General features: G+C 40.7%; 1 protein-coding gene across 1 annotated transcript; it reads left to right on the top strand.

Moving 5' to 3' along the window:
• Nucleotides 1-8,211: 8,211 nt before the first annotated feature.
• Nucleotides 8,212-14,747, top strand: LOC141806011 (delta-like protein 4). The gene is made up of 11 exons (XM_074691231.1): nt 8,212-8,742; nt 8,838-9,089; nt 9,578-9,635; nt 10,165-10,428; nt 11,214-11,274; nt 11,429-11,559; nt 11,660-11,829; nt 12,100-12,319; nt 12,422-13,160; nt 13,243-13,351; nt 13,448-14,747. The coding sequence occupies exons 1-11, from the start codon at nt 8,689-8,691 to the stop codon at nt 13,451-13,453; spliced, it is 2,064 nt and encodes a 687-aa protein (XP_074547332.1). The 5' UTR covers nt 8,212-8,688; the 3' UTR covers nt 13,454-14,747.
• The last annotated feature ends 773 nt before the right edge of the window (nt 14,748-15,520 follow it).

Genomic DNA, 15,520 nt, shown 5'->3' on the forward strand with positions numbered 1-15,520 from the left:
AGAACGCTGGAATCCAAACACCAAGATTAATTTGCATCAGAAGAGCTCCAGTTTTAGAAGAAAGATCTGAAACTCATGTATGTGCATGAAATCTCAGCATTACATGCGTTGTTCTCTCGGTACGTCACTCGACAGCAATGAGGAGTAAAACCCCTTATGCAATAACCTTTTCCTCATAAGGAAGAAGTCTGCTTCTTAAATGTGAGAATTGCAGTTTTCTGCATTTTTAAATGAAGGAGTATGAAGAAACATGAGATCTTTTCCATGTCTGGAGAGTACAGAATTCTTGAGAGATGTCATATGGTGGACAGAGACATGAAAATTGCCCCTGAGAGCTAAATCAGAGGGCTAAGAGGTGGGGCAACTTGGGAGTCACAAGGTCAAGTTGGGAAAACAGTACAAAGCCATTAGCATTAGCATTAGCCTTATTTAGGCCCCGTGGCTAGGGAGCTCCTCCTTAGCCACAGAAATGAGGCTGAATGCATCAGTGCTCCAGAACATCCATCAGCCCTTCACACAGAGAAGATCCAACATCAATGAGCCTTAACTACACAAACAGGCTGCACCCACTCCTCACCACCCACTCCCACTGAGAGAATCAATCAACCAGCGTCCAGTCAGGCCTTGTTGTCTCCATATGAGGTCGGATAAGCATTTATAGAAGCCTGTGTGATGTCAGGCATGGCGTGAAGCCACAAAGCTGGTCGTAGTAACGCGTACATCTTTATAGTATGTGTAGGACCATAACTGGTGTTGATATCATGACTGGGCCTTACCTTGGCTTGGATAACGATCACTCCACACAAAAGCACTTGCATCTGTTGTTTGTCCTGCAGAGGGGAGATGGGTTTGTGTGTATGTACACAGTAAGCAGTTATGAGGTCAGCTGTAGTTCAGCTGGTTAAATGGAATCCAAACAAAAGGTCAGATTTTACTCTCTCAGCTGCAAAGAGGGATCCTGATGACTCTAAGTGGGACAAAGACGAGGCCTCATAAAGGTCCCTCACCTTCAATGACCAGCTTCCTCATGCGATAGCCTAAACCATAACGCTCCCACAGAACATGCGAGCAGAACAGTTTTCCAAGAACTTGTTTCATGTAATTGTAAGCAAAGGTAGGAAGCAGCTCGGGCAGTGGGAAAATGACGAATAGGAATTTCAAATCGTCAAAGGAAAAAACACCGGACTTTCCAGAAATACTTCTAGATCTGTCTATAAACATCAACAATAATAATGTGGAGGTCAGGAAGTGCAGGAAGAACAGCAGATTAAAGATCATTAAGTGTCTGGATAATTAGAGCTGAATCACAGGCTCTTATCTTACAGCCTTGCATGCCAAGGTGAAATTACTAGATGCTAATCACGCTGATGGTGTTCAGTGATTATGTTGAATTTCCCGAAGGCTTGAATCCATGCGACTTAAAAGACTGATATTAGCTTTTACTTTGATGAAAACTTCCTCTGATTCAAGACACTAAGTGGCGTCAATAAAAACAATGAAGAAGACCAAGTTCAAACTCCTTCTGGGATGTATCTGTGCAGCCAGAACCAAGAGGACACACCTGTTCACACTTCCTGTTAACAGGTGGATAGATGTGTGGAGTGTGGGTCCACAAGGCTTAAGGCTTCACAGTCTAAGACCCAGTTTACACAACGTTTCACTCCAAAACACAAATATTCAGTGAAAAAAATCTGCATTAACACAGAACCAGAGGGGCTGAAAACACTGCAGTAAGCATGCCAGGCCTGTAGTTGGAGCTATAACAGTCTTGTCCAGAATCGGCTTTTGATAGCTTACGACTGAGGTAGAGTGGAGACTGAGAATCTTGAGTGCAGAAGTGGAGCAACACATGCACATTTTTGGAGCTTTTTTTTTTTTTTTTAAATTTACAAAACATTTGGCCTTGATTTAGCTCCATACAAATTTTGTTGAAAGACAGTCAGCAGATTTAGCAGATTGAGCAGCACAAGCTCAACATGGCAGTCTGTGACAATAGTAACAACAGTAAGCTGTATGTGCATTAACGAAGCAGAGTGTGACATCGGTGTTTCCACTGAAAACCCCAGTTTACTGTTTACACGGCAAGAAAAAATCTACTCTGGAAGCTGTTTTTAAAAGTTTGCTTTTAGGTTGGCTAAAATACAGTTTCAGTGTAAACAAACAACCAAAACATAGCAATACTTTTGCGTTTAATCCTAAAACCATTGTTGAGTGAACAGACCCTCAGACTGGTGTCCCTGATAGGCTAACTGGGGAGGTTTTAACAGCCCTCTTCACACCAGCAGGGTCTTCTGTATTCTCCTTTTATCTCTTTCCTCTTCCTGCTGGGAGGTTTTGTCTTGCCTTTGGCTGCTTTGACTCTGACAGGAGAGGATTTCCTCAAAGCTACAGTAGCTTCTTCCACTCACACAATTAGCACTACTGGTAATCACTCAATATGTGCTTGGACGCAAAAACATGCTTGGTTCTCCTGTGTGTCTTGGAGGGTCCCACATGTATTTGTTTACAGTTCCAGGAAGGAATGTGATTGGACAAAGGACTGTGTGCTGATCAAGGTTAAAATAGTTTTTGGATTTGTCATTATAGTTTAGTTTTGGTTAGTTTTGACATTTTTTTCCATTACAGTTTAGTTTTAATTAGTTTTGGAGCGGGCATTCTAGTTTTTATTTTATTTTTAATTTTTGCAACAAGGCCTAGTTTTAGTTTTGTTTTACTCTAATTTTAGTTGAGTTTTAGTTGAGTTTTAGTTTAGTTTTAGTTTTTTCATACCTTATTAACCAGGTGCAGGATTCAAAAAGGTCAGAGTAAATATTTTGTAAATATTTTGTAACACTGTTTATGTTCCAGTTCAACATAGTGCTCACTGCTCAGTCAATGCTGATACTGAACTGTTGGCTGCTGCCTTAAACACATGAAAATAATATAAACTTAATATAAAAAATATAAACATAAATTGTATAAAATAATGTTAATATGAATTAAATAAAAATAATAAAACAGATTATATAAAACAATATAACATGAGCTTTAATAATTAGAAACTTGGACTCTGTAAAGTCAGACTCACGTGAAATTAAACTATTACAGATGCTCTGATTCATTGCTCCTCTACGTTTCATCGCAGCACAGAGCACAGCCAGTCAGTGCAGTAAACAAGCATGTCCCAGTACGTCGCTATGATGGTGCCGTACGGCGCTGACAACTGCCGAAAACTGTCATAAAATTGGTCGGGAAAATGTGTCGGATTAATTTAAATCCTAAAGGCCATAAATATTGTCAAAAACTATAACTAAGGAAATTTTGTCTTTAATTTTGGTTAGTTTCAGTTAGTTTTGTAAACACAAGATACAGTTTTAGTTTACTTACCGTTTTTGTTTTCTTTTCTAGTTTTTATTAGTTTGAGTTAACTGCAATGTATTTTAAATTTTAGTTTTTGTTTTTAGTTTCATTTTAGTTAACCGTTATAACCTTGGTGCTGATACACACTAAAATAGTGCTGGGACCTTTTCTTTTTTCCTTTTTATTTTTATTTTTACCAAGCATCTATGTCCTCTTCATTTAAATACAGTGAATAAGAAATACAACTACAAGTTTTACCCCACTGCCTATCAAAGGATAATCTGTTTTTTGTGGTTGCATTAAAAATGGAACGATACAAAACAGCTGGTCTGCAGTAATAAATAGCAACATGTAAGATTAGTAAGGCGAGGTGAACATTAAATTCAGCCTTTTGCTGTTCATCACTGTTTTACTACCACTGCAAAAAACAGACATCTTATCAAGTGTTTTTGTCTTATTTTCAGTAGAAAATGTCTTTTTAGACTTAATATGAGCCACTGTCCCCTGACTAGATCACAAAAATGTCTTGTTTGGAGTCATTTAAAGACAAAAATGAGGTCTGACTTGCTTGTAACAAGAAAAAAGTTAGTTGAAGGAAGATGTCAATCTAGTTTCAAGCAAATTTTCTAGTAAATTTCTCTTGTTCCATCGTCAGATTTTTTGAACTTGTTACAAGCAATTCCGACCTCATTATTGTCTTGAAATAACTTGAAACAAGACATTTTTCTGGGCTGAGGAGTTTAATGTGGCTCATGTCAAGTGTAATAAGACATTTTTTTACTTTAAATAAGACAAAAACACTTGATAAGATTTCATTTTTTCGCAGTGTAGAACTGTTGAGTAGGCAACACCACTCTTGACGTCATGCTGTTGTGCTGCTAACACTAAGTGTAGCATCACTCTCTTTGTTGTGATAGTTGTCGGTTTAAGAGGAACACATTTCAAAGTTAGTTATTTATGACAGAAAATGCTCTGAAAATAAAAAAGCATCCTGCCCACTGTAGCAGGAAATGACATCATTTTGCTAAAGCAACAGATGTGCTAAAGCTTATTCCTGCTGACTCTCCATGTGTCAAAGGTGGAGCTGGTCTGTTAGGATCAATATCAAGAACTGAACGGGAGGTCCCTGTTTGTTGGAGAGGCAGGAATGTGCTGCTGTTCTCTTGCTCACTTGCACATAGACAGTTGTGACACAAACAGCCTCACATCACCCCAGCATGTTTCACGCACTTCAGCCTGAGCAGCAACCTTTTAAAGCTCCGTGTTGTTGAACTGTAAATTACACCAGAGGCATCAATGATGTCACGATGCAGCCGCCTAGGCGTCTTCTCAAAGGCTTCACTCGGGTGTAGTGACACCAATATGCATCACGACATGGTGTCGGTGACCCAAGTGTGTTGTTAGTTGTGCTGTAAGGGTGGAGGTGTGCTGACACGGCAGTGTTTTGTCAACAGTGTAACAAGAGGGTGGCTGGAAAGTTCCACAGCAGACATGGGCTCTTAGTAGACAGGCACACAAAATGTCAGGGTCTGAAACTCTACATCATGTTGGCTTAAAGGTTTGAGCATTTAAAGTGAGGGAAAACAGTTGTTACCAAGGAACTTCATTATTTTTTTAAAACTTGCAATGCAGATGTCCGAGGATACATTTAAAAAGTTACTAGATGTCTTATAAAATTCAGAGCACTTAGAAATGTTCTTGTTAGTATTAACAAACTGTCCAAACAGCTTCATGTTGTCTCATTGCACTTCAAGTTTTCTGGAAATTCTCTGTAAACCCTGAACACCTATGCACTCATTTGAGATTTTCCACTGAAACAATCCCCTCAAGAAATCTGTGTTCAGTTTGTTTATCTGTTTAAAAAGAAAACAGGGCACTGCAGTGCTGCGAGATATCAGCCACCCTTCGCCTCTCTAATTGCGGCAGCAGGTGATCTCTCCTCCGAGGGTTGACATGCTTAGATGCCTCGGTTCTGTTGGCAGCGCACATCAAAAGGCCCATTGATTGGCTGGACAGATTGGGGCATAGAGATCAAATGCGCTGTAAAGAAGTGTTAAACTGCCCTGTGTTAAACGAAGCAGATTTTAGGACTAAATAGGGCCATCTGTTAGCACTGTGGCTAATTTCCTATTGCACTCCCCCGGATTGCTGAAACTATTTGAAAACTGGCCAGAGCAGGTTCAAGTCGGGCCTGGTATATCATGGTTTAAAATGAGAGCTTTGTTTTCTCGGTGAACAGGAAAATATTTATATTTTTTAGGTCTCTGTCATGTGATTTTGCAGGTCAAGTCCCTTTCTTTTTGTTGAAAATCAACACAGATTGACATTTAGCGGAGGAGGATTTAATTAAAAAGGTCTTTGATCCCTGTTTTACGGATGGGGGAAACATGACTTCCCATGTGTTTTGGAAATAGATAAGTATCAACAGAATGTGGGGTGAGCGTTGGCCAGCGTTTTGAGTCACTTGCTTACATTTGAAAAAGAGAGAGCCAAAATAGCACATCTCTGATTGGATTATTTTATTAGCATTTTGAGTTATAACATTTCAAACATCTTGTTTGAATCTATTACTTATGGGCAAGAAGCTTTGCCGGGAACAGACATCAATCTACCACAGAACTAAACAATTGCATCAGTCGGTTTCTCATAGAAACTTGCCTAATAAGCTGAGGTCCAACAGTGCTGCCATACCTCAATATTTCCCAATAAAAATGTTATTTTTTGGGGATTGGATGCCAGCTGAAAAGCCATGGAACTATCGGAAATTAGCTTTACAAAACACTGTCACAGAGAAAAATGATGTCCTTCGCAGAGCTGAGATGGACTGTGGTATGCTGAAGTCTGTTTCCAAGGTTGTGTTTACATGAGAGCCACACAGCAGAGAGAGTCTCAGAATCTCTCTGTTTGCACTGGCCAGGAGTAAATAATGAGTATGGCTGTTACTACCCTAATTTCTAATAAGTTGGGACACTTTTGCGAATCAGAAGTGTACACCTCTCCTGTCATGGACACTTGTGCATCCCTAAAGTTAGAAAGCCAGCATCAAGGATGCCATATTTGGTTGGTCAGACCACAGGACAGACATCAGTGGGACATCTTAGATGGACTATGGCCCAGAGGAGTCATCAACCATAATGGTTTGGTTGTAATTCACTTCAGCTTTAATATCAATAAAAACTGTAAGGGGAAAAAATCCAGTGAAAAGTTTTATCACATCTACATGTCTGATCCAGGCCTGTATTATTTTTATTCTGCATCATAAAGCTCCATCTAAGCACCACTGTCTGCTTAGCACAGCCTAAAGCTTTATGAGGAACAGTAACCTGAAGCCTAGTAGAGAAACCGTAACCACGCTCCATCAAATATTAAAGCGTATGGATGTTTTGACATGTATGAAGGGAGAGCAGGAGCACCATTACACGATACACTTCTCCCTTCAAAAGAGATTAATGAGGCTCTGGAGGCCATGGCAGCTTTATAAACTAGTCAGAAGCCTCCCAGAAACATGAATGAAAGTCATTTTTATACACAGGACATAAAAGGAATGCAGGATTAAAGCGCTGTGTGGACTTGCATTGATCCTCAATGGTGGGAACTTTTTTGATACAGCTGAGCCATGAGGTGTCCAGGCCTCTTAGTCACACTGCTCCACTCTCAATAGTCCATTGTCTCTGCCCTTAAGTGGAACCTCAAACCTATAAGTCAAAGGTGGGGGCTTCCAGATGAAGTCATCTCAGCAGGAGAGCTTCTCAGCCACACACCTTCATGGTCAGGGAACAGTTCCTGAATCCTGTTCCCTCACTGTAAATCCTCTCAGACAAGTTGGTCTGCTGCAGGGGTGATAAAGGAAACAATGCCTGTGCCCAGCATGAGTTTACATGTGATAAAAATGTATATGGCATCTGGATTTATTTACTCAGCAGCCTTTATATACTCTGTGGAGTTCATTCTCTTTCTTTTTTTACATGAAAGGAGTTTTTTTAAACTGGTTCTGGATGTTAGTTCAACAAACATTGCTGAGCCACATGTAGGGTTCAATCTCAATTTAAGTGTATATAATAGAAGGGATTATGAGTTACAATCTAAGATAAAGTGTCCGACCAGCTGGGTGCTTGCACTTGTTGTAATCTTTTGCTTTAGCATAATAAGCAGACTTTAAATTAAACATATAGAGCGTCTTCCTGTCCTTACACAGCAGTCAGAGAGGGACTGTGGGATTTTATTTGCTTGTGTTCTTCAGGTGTTTATTATCCAACAATTTCCAGAATGATTATTTTAAGTAGCCAGATGACTCTAAAAAATCTGTTAGTATTTCTAATGAAACATAAATCCATTTGTGAATATTTCAAGCCTGCACTTTAAGTCTTGGTCTGCCCCTGCTAACTCGTTTTACGCACAGAAATAGGCACAAAGCGGATTCTTCAGCTGATTTAAAAATGCGAAAACGTGTTTGCTACGAGAATCCATTATTCTTTATCTGCGAGTTATCCCCTGCCTGTGCTCTTTATCTTGAATAAATACAAGAAACATGGGAAGGTCACAAATGTGAAAGGCGCACGGTGCGCGTAAATACGCATCAACAGCCCTTGACCAAAAGAAATGAATTGATTTTCTCTGTGCTTTGTTTTTGACACCAATCTGAATTTACCGACTCTTTAGAATCCCTTTGTAATTCTCAAAATGAAATTATTCCCTTAATTTTTCGTTGACATGACACGGTCAGGGAAAGTTACAAACTAAGCACAAACAAAGAAGGCACATTGACGACACCAATTCAAAATCATAGTGGATGAATGCACTTGTCTTATGGGTGTTACGGGGATGTTTTAAGTAGGAGAGGGACAGCTTAGAGGGGAGTGGGCGGTGTCTAGTGACTGACACTGCCTGTAACTGCACCACACCGTCATATATAAACGGGGAGGGACGTCAAACATCCTTCACTGGGAGTCTCAATGAGCTGATGCTCCGCCACATGCTCGCAGCAGTGTTGGCAACACTAGCCTTGCATCAGTACAGCCGACTCACGCACGCACTCGCACTCACGCACTGACAAACACGCACTCTGACCGGCACGATGGATGGGCAACAGAAAGACCGCAGACAGACTCACTTGTGGATATTGACGTTACTGATATTTGTCTAACCTCAAGCACTGGATAACTCGGTCTTTGCCAAATTCTTTCTTTGGATACGGATCGTGGAGGTGGATTTTTCCACAGGCATCAAAAGTCGGATTATATTTATTTTGATCTTTTTGTCATCAATCCGTTGTCACTACTTGGAATAGGAGCTGTGTTTTTTTCAGGAGGAAAAACTGATTTTTAAGGATACGCACATCAACCCTAAAGGATGGCCGTTTGGTTCACCTCTTTCCTCGCAATAGTTATGACATTATTTACTCAGGTAGACCGACTTTCACTCTTTTCAACACAGGAAATAATTAAATAAAAAAAGCAAATGCCTTTTTTTGTTGTGCTCACTTTTTTATGTCTTTTTAGGTTCTTGGATCAGGTGTATTCGAGATAGATCTCCATCACTTTCAGAATACTAAAGGTTTGCTGGCAAACGGACTCAGTTGCAGCTCATCTGGCTGCAGGACTTATTTCAGGGTGTGTTTGAAGAACTTCCAGACGGTAGTATCACCGGGAAAGTGTTTATTTGGCAAAGTCACTACACCTGTTCTGGGCACAGACTCTTTCAGCATGCAGCAGGACGCCAGGCTGCGTCTGCCGCTTAACTTCACCTGGCCGGTAAGAGCACCTGTTATGCTAGAATATGGCTTGGTAATGTTCAATAAGGATGAATACAACCAAAATTGAATTGGCCATGAGAGATAACATCCCTTTGACAAAAAAAAAAAAAAAAAATGCCCTAGGGTATATTTATATCTTGGCTATGTTGTTGTTATAACTGTGTTAATTTTGCTGACATACATTTTAAATTACAAAAATGTGTACCTTTACGGCTAGCTATTGTGTATATTTAGCTTTACTATCTACTTTCAATATCTACCCTGAGCATAAATAGAGGAAATAAATATGAAGCACTCATTTCTATAAACTCTCACCTTTAATTAGTTGTAACAGTTGGCAGAATTAATATATTGTGTATATTTTCACTCTTTCCAGAACCTCTACTATTTCGATAAAGATAATCATATACAGCCTTTTATGATTTTTTTTTTTTTTGTGTGTGTGTGTTTTATTGATGCTTATTTGTTTATTTCTTGTCCACACAGGGTGCTTTCTCCTTAGTTATTGAAGCATGGTATTCTCCTGCAGCGGACCCACCTGGAGGTAAGCAGACATTTTTTGCTCGTTCACCACTAGAGGGCGACATACCATGTGTAGTACATGAACCACTGACTGTATAGCCATATATATGACTTATTGCAGACAAGTCACACATTTAGTCAATAATCTTCACTCAGCGCAATGGAAAATTGCATCTGGCATTTTCATTGTCACGGATTCGTGTTTGTTGGGATGCCTTGTGAGTCACACGACAATTCCTTTCAATCAAATCTCTCCAGCACAATTGCACTTCCCTTGTTTTATTTTGGGAGTGCATGGGAAAGTGTGCAGGCTCAAGTGAGAATATGAAGCCTAGCCAAAATTCCCATGACAGCCTTTTCCTGTATTTTACACCTTTTTGTTTGGTCCTTCATAACAAGGGAATAATAGGCACATGTGAAAGGAAAGGGAACTTCTAGTGTGTGGGTTGTGTTATCACTGGATTAGTTTAACAAATACACTCACAAACTACTCTGCGCAAAAACTTCTGTATCTAACTCACTTTATGTGTCTGGTTTTATGTTCTTTACAGACACCACCAATCCTGAATTCTTAATCAGTACTTTTGCCATCAGAAAACAGTTGGGAATAGGTCCTGAGTGGGCCCAGGAAGCTCAGATTGGGACGCAGACGGAGTTAAGGTACTCATACCGGTTCATCTGCAAAGACAATTACTACGGGGACACCTGTTCCAAAATATGCGCTCCGAGAGACGACCATTTTGGCCACTACACCTGCAGGCCTGACGGGCAAATAGCCTGTCTACCAGGATGGAAAGGGGAATACTGCCAAGAACGTAAGCAAGAGTAAAAAGACACCATATGGACACTTTCTTTTGTTTGTTCTAAGAGGTCACATGGAAGGTCTTAGTCCGTTTAGCGAAAGCTGGTTTAAATCTTAGCTCAGAGTGAACTAATTTATGCAAATAAAATTAATTCAATAAAATAGAATGATACTAAGATTTTTTAGTTGAGGGGGGCTTTGCTTTTGCACTCTTATATTTTGTTGCAATTTTGTGTGAATAATGCACTCTTGTTTTAGAGTGTCGTTCTACATCTGTAAAGTGACACATTGAAAGAATCAGGTTTATTCAGCCTAACAGGTGTGTTTTGGATGGATAGGAACAGGAAAGGGCATCAGGAAGTAGAGCTGTAGAGGTGAAATATGAGGACACAGAGGCCACTCGATGCACCTTTTCAGTGGGCGCGTGCTGTTTAATCCCGGGCGGTGGTCGCCCAGCAGCGCGCGCCGGGGTTAATCGCGGCATTATCGCCCGCCACGCGCCACTAAATTGCGGGCTCCATTGTTACGACGGTGTAAGGCAGCAGCTGCAAACAGCGCACGCACTGCCCACCGCTAACAATGGGGCAGCTGTCCTGCTTTTTGTGAGAACAAGCATCTGCTGCGCACTAACCAGCCGTTTAACACTATAAACCCATGAAAAATCAATGACACATACAGCGCGGGGCAGGCGTAGCAAATCCGTACAGGAAACAGTTAAAAATGACGAAGGCCTTACCATGCATGTATGTTAATAGGAAACACGAAGCTTTATCTTTTTCTTTACTTTCTCTTCCCCAGCTGTCTGTCTTGAAGGGTGCAATGAAAGAAATGGAAACTGTACAGTACCTGGAGAGTGCACGTGAGTATTCTCAGTTTATTGCCCTTTTATAATGATTTATTCACATTTTAATATCTGCTTCAATGATAACACTTAGAGCATGGTCAGAGAGTTGGGCACAAGTGTGTTTTTGTGTGTCAACCATCAGTCATGGTGCTCTGTTTTGTGTTACCAGATGCAGAAAAGGCTGGAAGGGCCTCTTTTGTGATGTGTGTGAACTCCATCCACACTGTAAACATGGTACCTGTAAAGAGCCATGGCAGTGTACCTGCAAGGAAGGCTGGGGAGGCATCTTTTGTGACCAAGGTATTAAATACTCCATTCTTCAGTCTGTATGAACAAATGAATAGATAAGCAAACTGAACACATTTTTTACAACTGAGTGTTTCCATCCCTTTGTTCACAGATCTAAACTACTGCACCCACCACAGACCCTGTGCCAATGGGGCCACGTGTCTAAACACAGGCCAGGGCAGCTACACCTGCACCTGCCTGCCAGGCTTCACTGGGGTCAATTGTGACTTGGAGGTCAGGGAGTGTGACAGCCAGCCCTGTCGCAATGGAGGCCACTGCCTGGTGAGTCCGGAAGTCTCTCTCTCTCTCCTTTCCCACAACACAGGCTTTCCTGTTTTTGTTTTCGCCTTGGTCTATCTGCTCGTCCAGGAGGATGCTATCGATTGTCAAGTCAGTGTGTGACCCAGTTCACAGAGTGCATACTGTAAATAGAACGTAGACAAAAAATAATGGGGTTTGTTGGGGCAATCTTGAGCAGGAAGAGATTTGAAAAAAATATTTATATATGTGACAGGGAGCTAATTCGATAAACTTTGTGTTTTTTTAATGCAGGACTCCGAGAGTGGCTATAGGTGTGAGTGCCTGCAGGGGTTTGAAGGGACACACTGCGAACACAAGATGCTGACCTGTGCAGATACGCCTTGCTTTCATGGTGGCAAGTGCAGAGAGAGGGACAATGGGCATAGCTACGAGTGTGAGTGTCCTGCAGGCTACACGGGACTAAACTGTGAGAAGAAAGTGGACAAATGCACCTCACTGCAATGCGCTAATGGTAACGTTAATCCCTAACTTTTGTCCCCATTTTCATACATTTATGTTTGAAATGTAGAGATTCACAAAGAAGGTCTCAATAACGATGTGTACCTTATTGCAGGTGGACACTGTGTGATCCATGGTAACCTCCACTTGTGCAGCTGTCGCTCAGGCTTCACAGGTCTGCGCTGTGAGATCAACATCGATGAATGTGCCAGAAACCCCTGTGCAAATGGCTCCACCTGCATAGACCGCATCAACGACTACACCTGCACCTGCCCCCCGGGGTTCACAGGCCGCCACTGTGACAAGCCAATGGACCGCTGTGCCACCAAACCTTGCCTTAACGGCGGGACTTGCACCGCTACAGCAAAAAGCCTGCCATCCTGCACCTGCCCTGCCCCTTACAGCGGTCCCCAGTGCCAGTTCAACATCGTGCCTTCACCAAACACCCTCAGCCCCACCAGAGGACGGGATTCGGATGAAAAGCTGAGTTTGGTGGCTATAAGTCTGGGAGTTGGACTCGTGGCTATTCTATTGCTGTTCTGCACAGTGGTGGTGGTAATACGTCACAAGAAACAGAGGAAAAAGAAGCAGGACTCAGAGACCATGAACAACCTCTCCAAGAGTGACTTTCAGAGACAGAACCTCATCTCACCTCTGGAGCTCAAGAACAACAATAAAAAGATTGATTTGGAGGTGGAGTGCCCCAGGGAAAAGTCAAACCACAAACACATCAACCATTACCACTTGGACTTTAAATCCTCTTTGGGGTACAAGGATGAACTGTCACTTTTGGAAAAAGATGAAAACTGTGAAAAGGCAATAGAAGAAAAAAAGCATTTGACTAGAATGTACAGGTAAGGTCATGTTGTGGTGCAGCTGTGAATAGAGATTTGAATTTTTGTCCTATAACTCAATTTATGAATCTTTTCTCCTCAGTGAACAGCCAGAGTGCAGAGTATCCACAATATGTTCTTCCAGAGATGCAATGTACCAGTCTGTCTTTGTATTAGCAGAGAAGAAAAATGAATGCATCATTGCAACTGAGGTAAGCTTTACTACCTTATCAAACCACTTCAGAACATCATAACTTTATTTTGCTGCTGGCATAGTAACTGAGCCTAATTATTATTGTCTCTTTCAGGTATAATAAATTCAGGATATTGTTCAGAGTCAACATTGGATTTATAATGAACTGTTTACAAGTGTGGAGAGACTGGGATTTATTTAAATGCAAGTTGCTGCTCTTGAAAACTTGATAACTGGATGGAGCTGGTGTGCTCTCAGACTTCAAACAGAACTAAAGCTACTAAACTCTGTGAGAATGTAAAGACCGTGGAAAATAATCAGCAAATCAGACTTGTGGATTCTTCTTTTAATGTTGTCCGGTCAGACCTATTGCCTGCTCCGTCCAAGATCAACCAAGGGCTTCAGGCCAAGATGTATTGGTCTGATTAGGAGAAGAGGACTATCTTCAGGAACTCCTCTCCACCTTATTGCAGTAATCAGCAATCAACAAATCAACTTACTGCCAACAAGCCTGAGGAAGGAGACAATCTTTTGCATTTTCTGTGGCCTGCAGTGCGCTATGCAAACAGAGACCAGCATTGTGCAAAATCAAAAAGGACAAACTACTGAAAACGGTTCATTTTAGGAGAATTTGAGGGTTATCACTTAAAAACAATCCTCTTTTATAAAGAATGTATGCAGCCTAGATGACAAAGCCTTATATCCATCTTTAGGAAAACATAGTGCCCTGCCTTATTTTGATTCCTTTGCACAGTTAAATGGAGGTTAATGATGTAAGATCAAAAGATGCAATATGCCTCAGCTGCATGCAGGGAAAGTCATAAGGCCTTGTTTTTTATGCAAGATAACCCTTAAATAAAGACAAAGACATACATGAAGTGACTATCGTACCAAGGACGCCTTCGAAGGAAATTACGGAACCAATAATTTTATTTGTAAGATTAGTATTTCATTAGTTATTTAAGAAGCACTGATCTTTATATGTTTTATAAGATTATTTTGTATATACTGTATATTTATATGTCCAGATTAGAATTATGAATCTGTTTTTGAGTTGATGCCCAAGAAAAGTGAAGCTATTTTTTAAAGGTGTCTGTTTTATTATTTTTTATTATAAAAAGAAACAATGATAACATATCTGGTACACTGTTTGTTTGTTGGTCTTCAATGGTTAAGTGTACATGTGGTTGCATAACAATCCTAATATAAATGTTGGAATCATCTGCAATCTTAATTTGTGTCACAGCTGGTGTGAAGGTGGCTTCCTTATCTGTAGATACAGGCAGTCCTATATTTGGCCTGGCAGCATTTCTATGATTCCATGTTAATGTCAATGATGTCTGTGTCGGTGTGAAGTGAAATCAATGTGCTAGCAATCATTCAGTGGACAGTGTTGTAATTGGCAGCAATGTAAGGAAAACAAAAGATATCTATATATTTAAAGAAAATAAAGAATACTTGTGTTCTTTCCACAACACTTCTCTAGACATAGAGTTTAACTTATCAGAAACTAAACACACAGCAGACTTGTTGTGATGTGTGAAGATAAGTTGTCATGAGGCTCTGGATTTAACTGGAAAGGGGGGTAGGTGGGGTCAGATCTAGATGCCTGTCCTACTGGAGTCTGAAAATTGGAAATATGTCATTCAAAAGTCACAAATAACCGTGCTCCAGTAAACTGCAGTGTAACAAAAATGATGCATTTAGTCACCTGAACCTGCATTTGTCAAATGGGGGTGGCTGTGGCTGAAAAGTAAAGTGGATCATCTCTTAATTATTGTGAACACAGTTAGACAGACAAGAAACAGAGAAAAAAAAACATTTAGTATTTTCTAATTATAATCCTTCCAAAATCCAGTGATTTGAGCAATGTTTCTAACCACCACTTGGAGGCAGTGTGCTTTGAATGAAGTTGAAGCTGCTCTTTTTCTTCTCATAATCTCTCGTCATCACAATTTACTGCGTGTAAGCAAACATAGGCAGAGGTTAAAGAGAGAAGCAGACAGTCATAGATGATCGTCATGTGGGGACTTCAGCAGCACACTGACGCTTAATGAGCTTAGGACAGCGCTGTAACAGTCCCAGCTATTTATATGTAATGTGATTAGCTGCTATCTGAATGTTTTACACTGGGGAGAACATGAAGTTCTCCCAGTTACAGAAACGGGAATTGAAATGTAGCAAGCAA

Source organism: Halichoeres trimaculatus, unplaced genomic scaffold (assembly GCF_033239565.1).
Source record: "Halichoeres trimaculatus isolate MK-OKI-2021-1 unplaced genomic scaffold, fHalTri1.1 fHalTri1_scaffold_17, whole genome shotgun sequence".
Lineage (NCBI taxonomy): Eukaryota > Metazoa > Chordata > Actinopteri > Labriformes > Labridae > Halichoeres > Halichoeres trimaculatus.